Source organism: Neofelis nebulosa, chromosome 7 (genome assembly GCF_028018385.1).
Source record: "Neofelis nebulosa isolate mNeoNeb1 chromosome 7, mNeoNeb1.pri, whole genome shotgun sequence".
In the NCBI taxonomy this organism is placed as follows: Eukaryota; Metazoa; Chordata; class Mammalia; order Carnivora; family Felidae; genus Neofelis; species Neofelis nebulosa.
In genome coordinates this window covers 114,557,017-114,572,362 of record NC_080788.1, presented here as the reverse complement: position 1 = coordinate 114,572,362, position 15,346 = coordinate 114,557,017, and the positions used below count along the sequence as shown (strand labels likewise).

General features: G+C 44.7%; 1 protein-coding gene across 2 annotated transcripts in view; it reads right to left on the bottom strand.

Moving 5' to 3' along the window:
* ARG2 (arginase 2) overlaps window positions 1-15,110 on the bottom strand; it is a 32,502-nt gene extending 17,392 nt beyond the window's left edge. The window contains exons 1-2 of one of the 2 annotated variants that reach the window (XM_058739427.1): window positions 14,878-15,110; window positions 13,915-13,987 (exon numbers count right to left, since the gene is read on the bottom strand). In XM_058739427.1, the coding sequence (XP_058595410.1) occupies window positions 13,915-13,987; window positions 14,878-14,988 (184 nt within the window). In that variant the 5' untranslated portion in view covers window positions 14,989-15,110. The remainder of the gene's footprint in view (window positions 1-13,914; window positions 13,988-14,877) is intronic. The other variant, XM_058739426.1, reaches the window with a different exon arrangement.
* Between the last annotated feature and the right edge of the window lie 236 nt (window positions 15,111-15,346).

Here is a 15,346-nt window from a genome sequence, read left to right as displayed (position 1 = left end):
TCTGGTCTCTTGGCAGGGGGTAGGGAGCCAGGAAGATTTGGTCTGTCTTCTCCCAATCTCAGCATTACTCACATCTATTATATTAATACACCCTCACTACCAAGAGAGTCTGGTCATTAAGAGAGAGGGAGGGGCACACCTGGGTGTCTCAGTCAGTTGAGCATCTGACTTTGGCTCAGGTCAGTATCTAGTGGTTTGTGGGTTCAAATACCATGTCAGGCTCTGTGCTAACAGCTTGGAGCCTGCTTTGGATTCTGTGTTTCCCTCTCTCTGCCCCTTCCCCACTCACGCTTGAGCACACTCTCACTCTCAAAAATAATCATTAAAAAAATTTTTTTTAACAAAAAGGAAGAAAAAAATTAACTCAAAGACTAAATTATTTAAACCAACCACAGTAATCCCTTAGGTTCCAGGACTCTGAACTGTGCTATGTTGGATGTTGAAATAAATAATGCAACAGCTCTCTAAAGTAACTAGAGGCCAGCCTGACTTGAAGAAGCAGTCACCATCAGCGACTCAGGTCCTGATGAAGAAACATGGGTTTCGAAGAGGGGACAACAACTGGCTGTTATCACCTACTTTTACATTTAGCTTAAATAAATTCATCAACTAGTAGCCTAATACCTTGTAAGAGTTAAACAATTTGATATATGCCAGTTACTCTGAGTCATACATTCTCAAAAATCAGGAGATCAGCTGGCTTCTGAGGAGCCAATCATTTTTTTTTTTTTTTTTTTTTTTTTAGGAGCCAATCATTTTGAGAGAAAGGAAACAGTGATCTGGGAAAATCCCATGGGGCATGATTTGAATGAAGTTACAGGAGAAGGCCAGGATGCTTGCCCCTGTCTTCCTTCAGCACAGGCGGACTATGTGCTTCCTGTGTGCCAGGCTCTCTAGTAAGTCCTGGGGATGTGGAGATGAGGTATGGCCACAGATTTCAACGAGCTCCCAGCCTGGTGAGAGGACAGTCCAGTGCTTACTGCTATGAGGCAGCCGGGCACTGTGTGTGAAAGGAACAGAGGAAAGTGCTGACTCAGACCCAGGAAGAGCCAGGAGGACTTATCAGGGGCACTAGCTGAATCTTGAAGGTATTAGCCAGGAATAAAAGGGGAAGGGGAAAAGGCTTACCAAGCAGAAGAGGCATATAATACCTTCAGCCCTAGAGAACAATTCACAATTCCCCTGAGCCCAGGGTTCCTGGGAGGATTGTGGAAGGAAAAGGCAGGAGGAGGCAGAAGAGGGGGCAGGGCCCAGAACCCAAGCAGTAGGGTCAGGAAGTGAGAAATCAAAATCTACACTGCAGATCCAGTGTACTGAGGGCCTGAGGGAAATGGACTGGCCTGGAGAAGAGCAGCTCCACAAGGGGACTGTAAAAATAAAGCAGTAGATTCCAGCAATACTTAGAGGGGGTGTGGAAATAAAGGGCCTGCCCTGCAGCTTTCTGGCTCTACTTCTAAAGATGAGAAAGACACAGGGGAAGGGAGTGGAGATGATGAGGTCAGTTCTGGATAGATGGCCTTGAGATGTCAGAGACTATCCTGTTGAAAACACACGGAAGCAAGTACAAGGATCAATTCTACACAATGTTCAATGATGAATAACATCACTTCTGATGGAAGTGTATACACTGCCACCAACTTTGCAGAACTGCCAGGAGGGAAAAAAAAAAGCCTGAATCTGACCAAGGATCTAGATCCAATTATCAGTTTACAGGAAACACAAAAGAACACATCACAGGACACCACAGGGATGTAATCTGCAAAATTCAAACAGATTATTACACAGACAAATGACCTAGTTTCCTCCACAAATACACCACAAGGAAGAAGAAGAAAAAAAAGATAAAGATCCCAAGTCAAACAAACTGTAAATAAACATCGCAAAAAACTTAAGTCTGTCAAACAATGTCGACATTAACTGGTTTAAGGGCAGAGACAAAGGAAAAATAGACTTAATTTTCCCTGTTTATAAGGGGAAGACTCCTGGCTCCCTTTTGTTTCAGAATTTCCTTCTCTGTCCTTTTCAAATGCATGTAAACGTTTATAACATTAAATAAACCTCTTGTCAATCTCCTACCCCAGGAATGTTTCCCTCAACGACTGGAAATTCAGAGGCTAACTTCTGTGGGCACAGGGGGTGGGCAGCCTGCCCCAATTTGCTAAAATACCTCCTGCCTTAGGATATGAGAAGTTTGTTTTCCTCTGGTGGTTGTTCAAATTTCTATGATAAAGTTAGGATGAGCTCTGACAAATGTTACTGTCAAATCCTCTAACCAGAGGACTAGTTATTATTTATCTTGAAAACATGTAATGGGCTGCACCTGGGAGATTTCTTTATCTTTGCAATCTCTTAGCAGATTTCCTGATTGAATGCTTATTCAATAACTGCTTTCTCTACTACCTTTATGGAAAGGTTCTCTTGGTTGGGAGGAGATTTATTTTTATTATTATTATTATTATTATCATATTTATCCAACACTGGGCATTTGATATTCTTTTAGGTATGATAATAGTATTATGGTTAAATTTTAAAGAATTCTTATATTTTGAAGATATCTAATGAAGTATTTGCAGATAAAACAATAGGATGTCTGTGATTTGCTGTGAAAGGCATGGAGTAGGGTGATTGCCATGTATTGATGATTGATGCTTGGGCAACAGACACGACAAATGCACTATGTCACTGTATCTACTTTTGTTATGTTTGTACACTTCCATAATAAGAAAGTTAAAAAGAATATACACATGGAAGCCAGCTGGGATACAGGTTTGGAGCTGAGAGCAGAAACAAGTGTTGGAAATAAAGCTTTGGAGGCATCAGCATACAGGTGACAGAAAAGCCATGGGAATGGACAAACTGAGACAACATTAAACCAAGAGGATCAAGGGCAGAGAACCCATGAGGAACACCAGCATGTAAAGGGTGGGTAGAAGATCTAGCAAAGCAACCAGAGAGCTAAAACCAGAAGAGAATGGTGTCTGTTTCAATAAAGGTGTGGCAGACAGTGTTGAATAAGGTGAATGTTGCAGTGTCTACTGTGTTAGGAAGTAGGAGGTCTGAGACCTCGGCAAAACCAGTTTCATTGCAATGATGGCTCAAGACCTCAGATTATAGCAAACTGCAGTGTGAAAGGGCAGCAGAGAAGCCAGGATGGTGGCTCGGAAGAGAAACAACTGGACAACAGCTGGAAGGCTACATAAAGACCAAGGAGGATGTCAGGACGGTAAGATTTGCAGAACAAAGGGAGGGAAGGGATAATTGTTAGAACAAGAACACTCAAAGGTCAGGAGAGAGGGGATCTAGAACCCAGGGAAGTGGTATGACTGTTAACTTGCCCAAGACCTGTCCTTCACTTGTTCTGCAGAGACAGAACTTTAGTTGGGAGCATGACCTCTTAGAATGAAGACTAAACTCGGCATCTTCCCTTGTTCCTTGGTGTGGCCATGTGGCCCTTTGGGTCCAAAACGATAAGCAGAAACATCCTGCAACTTCTTGGGAACTTCCCTTAAGGGAAAGCACAGAGTTCTCCCTTTGCCCACTTCTGTCCATTCTTGTGCCCTGCTGCCAGAAACGAGGCCACACCATCTGGGACCACTAGACAGAGGCCTTGCTGGTAACACAGCAAGGTAAGAATCTAGGTCTGAACTTACAGAGCGGCCAAACCAGCTCTGGACTTCTCTCCAGATTCTGTTTACTGGAGAGTGAAACTATTTTTCTTAAGCCATTGTTACTTTGTGCTCTTTTCACACGCATCTCCCTAATACTGTTAGGACTGTATCCCTCATCCTCTGAGAATGGGTCGCTACAACTAATTGGGGGATGACAGGGAGAAGAACTGTAAAGGAGTCCATGCCTTAGTTGGAAAGACAGGGCCATGAGGATTATGGGTAAAGACTTGAAGTATCTGTCATGGGAAATGAGAGAGGGAATACACTAGGAACACACAGGACTTTAAGAAATAGGAGACCACCCACTTATGATAGTGCCATGGAGTTTCTTTGGCTGCTGCAAGAGCTGAGAAGACAGCTGACTGCACCAATCCAGCCATCAGGTCATATACAGCAAGAAACGAGATTCTCAACTACTTCTGCTGATTGTAGGGGCTTGGGAAAGTTTCTCGAAGTCTTCAGGACATACTTTACTTTTTTTGTTTGTTCATTCTCAGCTTTGATTTATAGAGCAAAACAGTGTGCTAAGAAGCCAAAAAAATTCTTCAAGCATGTGGCATTTTTATGTCTTAAGAGAAGCTACAACCTTGTTCTTAAAAAATAAGTTAGAATAGGGGCGCCTGGGTGGCGCAGTCGGTTAAGCGTCCGACTTCAGCCAGGTCACGATCTCGCGGTCCGTGAGTTCGAGCCCCGCGTCGGGCTCTGGGCTGATGGCTCGGAGCCTGGAGCCTGTTTCCGATTCTGTGTCTCCCTCTCTCTCTGCCGCTCCCCCGTTCATGCTCTGTCTCTCTCTGTCCCAAAAATAAATAAAAAACGTTGAAAAAAAAATTAAAAAAAAAAAAAATAAGTTAGAATAGAATATGAATTAAGGCTTCCTTTAAATTGTGGTAAAATACACATAAAAATATCCATTTTGGGGGGTGGCTCAGTCAGGTTAGGCGTCTGACTCTTGGTTTTGGCTCAGGTCATCATCTCACAGTTCGTGGGTTTGAGCTGCATCAGGCTTTGTGCTGACAATGTGGAGCTTGCTTGGAATTCTCTCTCTCCCTCTCTCTTTGCCCCCCCCCCACTCTCTGTCTCTCTCTCTCTCAAAATAAATAAATAAAAACTTTAAAAATATATTTTAAAAATAACCATAAAATTTTTTTTTAATTTTTTTTTTCAACGTTTTTTATTTATTTTTGGGACAGAGAGAGACAGAGCATGAACCGGGAAGGGGAAGAGAGAGAGGGAGACACAGAATCGGAAACAGGCTCCAGGCTCCGAGCCATCAGCCCAGAGCCTGACGCGGGGCTCGAACCCATGGACCGCGAGATCGTGACCTGGCTGAAGTCGGACGCTTAACCGACTGCGCCACCCAGGCGCCCCCATAAAATTTTTTTTTAATGTTTTATTTATTTTTGAGAGACAGACAGAGTGCAAGCCAGGTAGGGGCAGAGAGGGAGACACAGAATCTGAAGCAGGCTCCAGGCTCCAAGCTGTCAGCACAGAGCCCGATGCGGGACTCAAACCCCCAAACCACGAGATCTGACCTGAGCCAAAGTCAGACGCTTAACTGACTGAGCCACCCAGGTGCCCCTAAAAATAACCATTAAAAAAAATTTTTTTTAATGCTCACTTATTTTTGAGAGAGACAGACAGAACTCAAGCAGGGGAGGGGCAGAAAGAGGAGACACAGAATATGAAACAGGCTCCAGGCTCTGAGCTGTCAGCACAGAGCCTGACACAGGGCTCAAACTCACAAACCATGAGATCATGACCTGAAGTCAGACACTTAACCAACTAAGCCACACAGGTGCCCCTAAAAATAACCATTTTTTTTTAACATTAATTTATTTTTGAGACAGAGACAGAGCATGAACGGGGGAGGGTCAGAGAGAGAGGGAGACACAGAATCTGAAACAGGCTCCAGGCTCTGAGCTGTCAGCACAGACCCCGACGTGGGGCTCGAACCCACATACTGCGAGATCGTGACCTGAGCCGAAGTCGGACGCTTAACCGACTGAGCCACCCAGGCGCCCCAAAAATAACCATTTTTAAGTGGTAATAAGTACATTCATATTTTTATATAACCGTTTTAACTACCATCCACCTCTAGGATTCTTTTCATCTTGCAAAACTGAAATTCTGTACCCATTAAACAATATTTCTTCATTCTCCCTTCCCCCAGTCGCTGGCAACCACCATTTTGTTTTCTGTCTCTATGAATTTGATTTCTCTAGGTACCTCATAAGTGGAATCATACAGCATTTGTCTTTTTGTAACTTCTTTCACTTAGCATAATGTTCTCAAGTTTCACCCATGTTACAACATATGTCAGAATTTCCTTCCTTTTTTAAGGCTAATATTCCGTTGTATGAATACCTTCTTGTTATTGTGTATAATGCTATGGACATGGGTCTATAAATAGCTCTTAAAGACCTTGCTTTCAATTCTTTGGGGTATATGCCTGAAGTGAAATTGCTGGGTCACATGTTAACTTTATTTTTAATTTTCCAAGGAAACACTATATTGTTTTTGACAGCAGCTAAGTTATTTTACATTCCCACCAACAGTGCACAAGGGTTTCTAATATCTCCACATCCTCACCAATGCTTGTTAGTTTCTGGGTTTTTTGATGCTGGCCATTCTAACAGGTATCATTTGTTCTTAACAAATTAAGAATGACACTATAGCAAGAGCGTAGCACAATGTCTAGAACATGACAAATGGGTCAAACAACTTTGAAACAAAACGTGTAAGTTAAATTCTTTGCTGCCTTTATAAGACTGGTTATACGGATATTTGCCAAATCCCAATGTCTTTAAGAGATTTGCCTTTATTCATGCACACCAGTGATATATGCTCTTGCCACAGCATATTGCTAAGCAAATTACTAATTACAGAACAGCTTCATCACCTTCCAGAAAGAAACCAGTGCCCACTGCCAGCCACTCCCCGTTGCCTTCTCCCCACTAGTCCCTGAACTAGTCTACTTTCTGTCTCTATGGATTTGCCTATTCTGGACAATTCATATAAATGGAATCATGCAATGTGGCCTTTGTGCCTGCTTTCTTTTACTTAGTATAATGCTTTCAACATTTACCCATACTGTAGCATGAATTAGCAATTCATTCCTTTTTATGGTTCAGTAATACTCCATTGTATGGATATAGATTTCTTAAAACAATGCAGATCAGGGGCACCTGGGTGGCTCAGTCGGTTGAGCGTCCGACTTCGGCTCAGGTCATGATCTCACGGTTCATGAGTTCGAGCCCCACGTCAGGCTCTCTGCTGACAGCTCAGAGCCTGGAGCCTGTTTCAGATTCTGTGTCTCCCTCTCTCTCTGACCCTCCCCCATTCATGCTCTGTCTCTGTCTCAAAAATAAATAAACGTTAAAAATAATAATAAAATAAAATAAAATAAACAATGCAGATCTACCATAAAAATCCATATTTCTGGCTTTTCTTGAAAAATTGGAGAGAAGCATAGAAAGCCCTCCCCCCCTTCCCATGCAGCAATCACTGGCTAGAGCTCAGTAATGGCTTTTGTTCCCTGAACATTCCAGACACCTTTCTGTCTCTGAGTCTTACTGTTTCGTCTGCCTAAAATGCTCCCAGATATGCACCTCATTCCTTTCTTCACCTGCCAAAGGTCTGCTCACATGACTCCCTCTGAGTAAGGCCTCTCCATCTACATATGCAATGTTTACTTAGTATTCCCCACTCCTTGCTTCATTTATTCCACAGTACCCATTACCATCTGACATACTGTAGATTTTACTTATGTCTGTTTCCAACCACTCTTCATTAGAATGAGCTCTAAGATAACAAGGATTTGTTCTGTTCACTATTATATTCCCAGTATCTAAGCCTTAGCAGTACTCAAATTTTTTGAATATAAAAGTTAGTGAATGGGGGCGCCTGGGTGGCACAGTCGGTTAAGCGTCCGACTTCAGCTCAGGTCACGATCTCGCGGTCAGTGAGTTCGAGCCCCGCGTCGGGGTCTGGGCTGATGGCTCGGAGCCTGGAGCCTGCTTCCGATTCTGTGTCTCCCTCTCTCTCTGCCCCTCCCCCATTCATGCTCTGTCTCTCTCTGTCTCAAAAATAAATAAACGTTAAAAAAGAAATTTAAAAAAAAAGTGAATGAACTTGTTAGTTTGTAGGGACTAAAAGCTGTTTTTTTTTTTAAGGTTTATTTATTTTTGAGACAGAGGGCGACATAGCACGAGTGGGGAGAGGGGCAGAGAGAGAGGGAGACACAGAATCTGAAACCGGCTGCAGGCTCTGAGCTGTCAGCACAGAGCCCGATACAGGGCTCGAACCCATGAACCGTGAGATCATGACCTGAGCCGAAGTCGGACGCTTAACCGACTAAGCCACCCAGGCGCCCCTAAAAGCTGTTCTTGAGAAATAAACCTGAGAGGTGCCTGGCTGGCTCATTCAGCTAAGCATCCAACTTTGGCTCAGGTCATGATCTCACAGTTTGTGGGTTTGAGCCCCACAGAGCTGCATCAGGCTTTCCACTGTCAGCAGAAGCCTGCTTCAGATCATCTGTCTCCCTCACTCTCTGCCCCTTCCCCACTCAAACGTGCTCTCTCTCAAAAATAAACATTAAAAAAAAATTTTTTTTAAGAAAAAAAAAAAAAAAACCAGGGGCGCCTGGGTGGCTCAGTCGGTTAAGCGTCCGACTTCGACTCAGGTCACGATCTTGCAGTCCGTGAGTTCAAGCCCCGCGACCAGCTCTGGGCTGAAGGCTCAGAGCCTGGAGCCTGCTTCGGATTCTGTGTCTCCCTCTCTCTCTGCCCCTCCCCCGTTCATGCTCTGTCTCTCTCTGTCTCAAAAATAAATAAACGTTAAAAAAAAAATTAAAAAAAAAAAGAAAAAAAAACCTGAAAATGATGTTTGAAAAGCTTTGATGCATACTCTATATTACTCACATTTTAAGTTCGAGTTTTAACAAATGTATACAATCTTGTAACCCTCTTTAGATATATACTTAAGATCTAGAATATTAAAAATGATTTTTAGGGGTGCCTGGGTGGCTCAGTCAGTTAAGCGTCCGACTTCGGCTCAGGTCATGATCTCGCGGTCCGTGAGTTCGAGCCCCGCATCGGGCTCTGTGCTGACGGCTCAGAGCCTGGAGCCTGCTTCGGATTCTGTGTCTCCCTCTCACTCGCCTCATCCCCCCCCACCCCCTACTTGTGCTCTGTCTCTCTCTCTCTCAAAAAAATAAATAAAATGTAAAAAATAAATTGTTTAAAAATAATTTTTAAGTCACAGTAACACATTACTACAGTCAGGCATGCCTGGAACTTGAAAATATCTTTAAAACTTGAGGTTCTTTTCCCAAGTCACATTAAGGAACATGATGGTTCAGAAATCAAAGCACCAAGAGAACAGGGAGTTGCTAAAATCCAAAAAGATGAAGATATAGTCCTAAATTAACTTACGGCCAAAGAAACTGTAACCTAATGAGTTATATTAACTTACAAGAAGACTGTGTCAAGTACTAGGGAAAAAGCAACCAAAAGAACAAGAATTTATCATCAAGGGCCTAGAAAGAGGGAGGATTTTGAATATTGCAGTCCACGTGGCAATTTTTTCCTCACTGGAATATGTCAACTAGGTATCAATCAGGATCTCTAAGCTGCAAGCAACAGAAACCTATTCTGGCTAATTACAGCAGAAAAGCAATTTATTCAATTTGGGCAACTCCCAGAGTCTTTAAGAGGGCCCATATCTGCTTTAAAGGCCATATTACCAGGAATAAAGCCTCCAAAAGTCATACTGCTGGATGGTCCAGGAAAGAGCCTATTGCTACGGTCACCTCCACTACTGGGAAGAGGAACCGCATGCAGCTGGCATGGCTGACCCCACCAAGACTGGACAGAAGCCACTGCTAGCATTGCTACCACCCCTGCCCATCACAAAATTAACTCTTTGCTGCCCTTTCTTCTTGAATCTCAAGTCAAAGTTTAAGATGGGTGCTTCTGTTCGTGGAGCCTAGGTCAAGTGCCCACAACTCTAGCTACCATGAAAATAAGGTAGAATGTGGGTGGAGAGAAAGCTGAGGTAGATTAGGGTCAAATTATGTGGAAGCTGTCCTTTTGGTTGACACGTGGAACACATAGCACTAGGGGCTGAAGCGCAGATATCAAAATGTAAAACTATTAAATGAGAGTGTATTAGAAAACTGTATCTAGTACAAGCCTGAGATTTCACTGTTTATTATAGGGTCAGGCTACATTTTAAACATATGAGGCTTTAAGTCCAATTTAAAGAAAAACACCAAAATGAAAAATATGGCAAATTAGAAAAGATAGTATATGAATGACAGGACTGAGAAGCATGGATGCATGTAAAACTAAGCCAAGGAGAAAGTCTTAGCTCACTCTGGTGGCAGCAAAGAATGTGAACCAAGGAAGGCAAGAATGGGACAAAAGATATCATTGGAAAGTTATAGTCAGGTGTCAGGAGGACACAAGTACAGCAGTACCATTATGCTGAAGGACTCTAATCATTTAGGAGGAAAAAAAACAAACAAACAAGACTTTGTGATCAACATGTAAGGCACAAAAGGGAAGAAGCAAAGGATTGTGATGGTCTTAGAGTTGGACTTGAGTAAACTGGATAACGAGTGATAGCATGAAACAGACAGTGGAAAGACAGCAGGAGAAGTGTATTTGAGGGAGAAGATAATGAATTTTGTTTTGAACAAGTTGAGTTTGAGACATCTGTGAGAGGGCGGGGGAGGCTCCTTAGAACAAAATTGGAGGAACACTCGGGTCAATATTTGAGGGTTGGGAAGGAGAGGAGGATCCCACAGAGGAGTCCAGGAGTCAATGGAGAGAAGAGACTCAAAAGGGAATAGTGTCTGCTAACAGAGTATTTCCAGAATACAGTGGTCAGTTGTACAATAGAGAGGTCCAGCAAAATAAAGGCTGACAAATCCGTGGGCTTGCTCAAGGTAGTTTCAGTGGAACAGCAGGGTGGAAGCCAGGCTCAAGTAGCAGTATTATACAACTAGACTCATGAATGCTGATTTTCTCTACCAACCACTGAAAGCAAATACACACCCCTGAACTCACACACCAATCTGTACCAAATGAACAGCTCTCGTACTTCAGATCTTCACGTGAAGCAGCTACCTCGGGCCCTCTCTTGTTCTTCCTGAAGCAGACCAGATTCCTGGGTCTCAACCAAAGAGATTTCTGTTCTGATAGAGCACCAAATGGAACAGGAAGAACAAAGGTCTCTAGCCTAGTTGAGGGTAATCAGAGTAGCTCCCACATGGCTTCCTGAATAAACTCTGGGACTCTTGGCTTGGTCACAGTGGCAGTTAATTTAGATGGTTGTTTCAGTGGCCGGAACCTCCTTTCAGTGCCACAGCTGAGTCAAATTACCTAATTACAATGATAAAGGCTGAAAACTTCATCTCAGTTTACAGCTATCTTCCCCCCACAGAACACTCCTTTAACCTCTGAAGAAAAAAGGGGCAAATTACCATGGCTGTCAGAGCTACCCAGAATCAGGAGCAGAGGTACCGCATCTGAGCCTTGCCAGAGCAATCGCCTCTTCATCTCGCTCAGGCTCTCCTTATATACTAAAATAAGTGGTTACCTGACAGAGGAACCATTATTGGTGTCCTTACCAAATCCGGGAAAAGGGAAAACCAAAAGCAGACACTAAGTCAAATACATTCATTCAAGAAAACAGGAAGTTTGACCAATGCTATGACAACACCAGCAGCCTGTGACAGCAGACTTGAAAGCAAGGAACAAAGGGATTTGTGAACGTTACCTTTCCACGAGTCTTCTGTCCCCTCAAATTTGACCCATGCTGCTTCTTCGAAAGTACTACTTTAGTACTGTTTCACAATATAGCAATGGAAACTTCTCATGGTACCTTTCTCCAACATATTTTTGGAGATTAGCCAAAACCACATGCTGGAAATCTGCTGAGTGCCACAATCATATTAATATGCAATGAGATTCTATTTTGGGCTGCTGTTGATACTGGCCTTCCAGTCTGCTACAGGGTAAGGATATAAATTGTAAAACTGAAAATATCTGAAAAAATTAAAGGGAAGACCAAATAAACCGAAGCTTCACCATCACTGTAGGGTGAGCGTTTACAGAGGAGTTATTTGAGGGAGTAGTATTTGAGGGAGAATGGCCTTTCCCAGGTTGGAGTGGGAAAATTCCATGAGCTAGGACAGGAAAGGTCTACAAAGCATGAGTAAGGGAAGCTGCTATAAATGTGCCCTTCCCTTTCAATCAGCAGCCTCAGCTGAATATTATAAATGTGTCCCGTGTCAGAGGCTGAAATGGATTCATCAGTCTCTTAAGGTAGAACTGAGCACTGAGCAGGCAATTCGAGCAAGGCCAGGCCCAGTTTATCAGATGGGCTGCAGAGGTTTACCCAGTATTAAAAACCAGCGATCACCAGAAATTGTTGTCTTCAGTGTAAAACGATGCCTTTAAAAAGGGTTTGGGGCACCTGGGTAGCTCAGTCATTTGAGCGTCTGACTCTTGATTTCGGCTCAGGTCACAATCCCAGGGTCCTGGGATAGAGCCCCACACACATCAGGCTCTGTGCTGACAGCGTGGAGCCTGCTTGGCATTCTCTCACTCTCCCTCTCTCTGTCCTTCTCCCACTCACTCTCTCTCTCGCTCTCAAAATAAATAAACTTAAAAAGGGATTTAAAGGGACAGTATCCTCATTTATAAACAGGAATAGAAACTTCTTCCCTTTATGACATTAAAACTAAATCTCAATTTATCTTTAATCTTCAATGATGAACCTGGAGAGTTATTAAAATGATCAAGAAAGAGGGGCACCTGAGTGGCTCAGTTGGTTGAGCATCTGACTCTTGGTTTCAGCTCAGGTCACGATCTCAGGTCAGGATCTCACGATCTCAGGTCATGAGTTAAAGCCCCATGTCAGGCTCTGTGCTGACAGAATGGAGTCTGCTTGGGATTCTCCCTCCCTCCCTCTCTCTCTGCCCCTTCCTGGAGGGCACACATATATGCTCACTAGCACTTTCTCTCATTCTCTCAAAATACATAAACTTTTTTAAAAAATGATTAAGAAAGAGACCCTATTGAAGAAGAAACTTTAATTATTTAACAGAGGAGAGTTTTGAGTATTCAACCAAAGACACCATATCTAGACGTAGCCAGAGGTATATGAAGTACACCTCAACTCAAGGTGATTTTGGTGACTTCATTATTCCTCTGTTTTAGGAGATGATCCACCCTAATGAACTCAATGATCAGCAGAGGAGATTTCAAAGCAAGAGTAGGGAAAGGAGTTGTAGTTCACCTAGATTCCACATGATTATCTTCAGGACCTACAGCTCCCTGTTGCCATGCATTTTGCACTTACAGCTTCAGAAAAGATCTGTGAATGGTCCTAATGTGAATGGAGGAAATGACCTTAAAAAGCAGCTAGAAACATTCAGGTAAAATAAAAGGAAGAACATTCCTCCCATTCAAGTTGGAATTTGATGCCTTCTTACCAAAAGAAGTGTTCTCTATTACTATATAAATAGCATTTATCTGTGGGTCATCTTCAAGAAGTTTAGAGTACTATCCTAATCACACAACTGCAACTTTACTGCGGATTACCTGGGCACTTGTGAAAATGCACATGTCTGGGTCCCACCACAGAGCCAATAAACCAAACTATTCCATGGAGGAGCCTAGGACCCTGTATTTTTAACAAGTAACCCAATCTCTGTTTCTCTCTCGCTCAAAAATAAAAGCAAACAAACAACAAAACAAGCAACCCAAGTGATTTTCATAATCAGGGAAAAGTTTGAGAAATACTGATCTAAGGCTCTGCTTACAGTAATATAAGGCTATTCATCCTGGGGAGGAAGCAAATGACATGGAGAGAGGAAACTGGCTAGACTGATGAATCAGAACCGCCTCATGACAGAATTAAGAGAACTAGAATTTGAGGGGGAAAAGCTGAGCGGTTAAAGCTGGAGCGAGCGTTCTTAGCACTGCTTGGTAGCCACTAAGCTTGCTCCAGGTCCTGCGTCACTCCACCTCCTTGCCTTCCACACACAGTTACTCTCTTTATTGCAACAAGACTGCCTGAAGACTCCCGGATAGATCTTGAACTGCAGATGGAATCCAAGGGAGGATGAGAGATGCTTCCCAAGAACACAGCGGATACTCGGCAGTCCCTGGATATAAGAGGAGACTGAACTGGTCCGTTACCGGCCATCACAGACATCTCAAATCCAGCTACTTACCTAAACTGGAGAGTCTTTTCATCAAGCCAGCTTCTCGGATGGCAGCAGGACCACGTTCCACTCCTTTTCTTTTCTGTCACACAAATTACACATTTAGATCTGAGGTCAGAGGATTGGAAATAAGACCACTTTATTTCACAAAAATACAGAAATTTGCTAATTCTATACTTAGTTCCCAACAGATCCCTCTGAAAACCTGTGACAGCATTAGCCCTTCATTTTATTTTCACCTGAGGACTGCTCATTTCAAACACTTGCAGGGAAAGAGGGGAAAACAACTATCACTGGAATCCCATCATCCTTCCAAGCCCCAGGCTGTGGGAAGAACAAGCAGAGGCCAAGACAGGGGAGGGGGCTGAGCCAGGTCAGGATCCGGCGGCCGGGGGGTGTGTGAGTGTGGCTGGCAAAGGCCTGAGCCCGGACTTCTAGAGCGGTGAGCTCTCCACGACCGCAGGTTTCCTTCATTGATCAAAACAGCCCCTCCCGGCCTCCCGCCGCTAGAGCCGGCAGCGCCAATTTCCCCGCCAGTGAACGCTTTCTGAGAATAGACCCTGAAGCCTTAAATCCTCGGTCGCTCTCTTCAACCTCTTCTCCCTCGATTTTCTACCGGGTATTCTGGCCGGTTTCTCCCCCTCCAGCCCCTCCATGAAATCCTGTCCCTCCTCCCCTCCCCTCCAACACCCCAAGCGGGTCCCACCACTTTCTCGCTCCTCCAGGGGAGGCCGCAGAAACCCGCCAGCCCGCGGCCCCCCGCCCGCAGCGCAAACAGGATGCCCTCCATCTCCTCCCTCCCTCCCCATCTTCTACCAGGGAAAACCCCACGTGCTCTCCCGGTGCCCAATAGCGGGAACCCACCACCTCGTGCCCCTCCGTCTCTCCCCATCTTCTCCTCGCCTCCCCGTCCCTCACCCCACCCCCGCTTTCTCCAGGTTCTGCCCCACGGTGCCAGGTCCCGGTTCTCACCTGTCCCTGTGAGAACGGGGCTCCGATCACAGCCACCGAGTGAACCGACTTCTTCAGGACGGAATGCACTCGCGTCCGGAGGAGACGCGAGAGGCTGCTTCTCAGGGACATGACCGGCAGCGCGGGACACAGATGACCTAGAAGCTACTTCGTGCGGCTAGCCGTCTTAAGTGAGCGCAGCCGCTAGGCGCCGGGCTTACCTACCCGGGCGCCAGTTGCACCGCCCCGCCCCGTGACGTTACCACCGCCCGGCCACGCCCCCACGCCCCCTACCAGCCCCCCTCACACCTTCCCACAGACCCCGCCCACTGTTCCTCAGGGCCTAGACACGCCTTTGATGACGTCATCCAGCCCTGGCCGGGACTCTCCCTCCAGGGACGAGCCCCTACAGCTGACGCCAGGAGGCTTGTGTCGGTGTCTGGCCAATAAGAGCGCGGTCACGGGCAGGTGTGTTCCTTGGCGGGAAGCG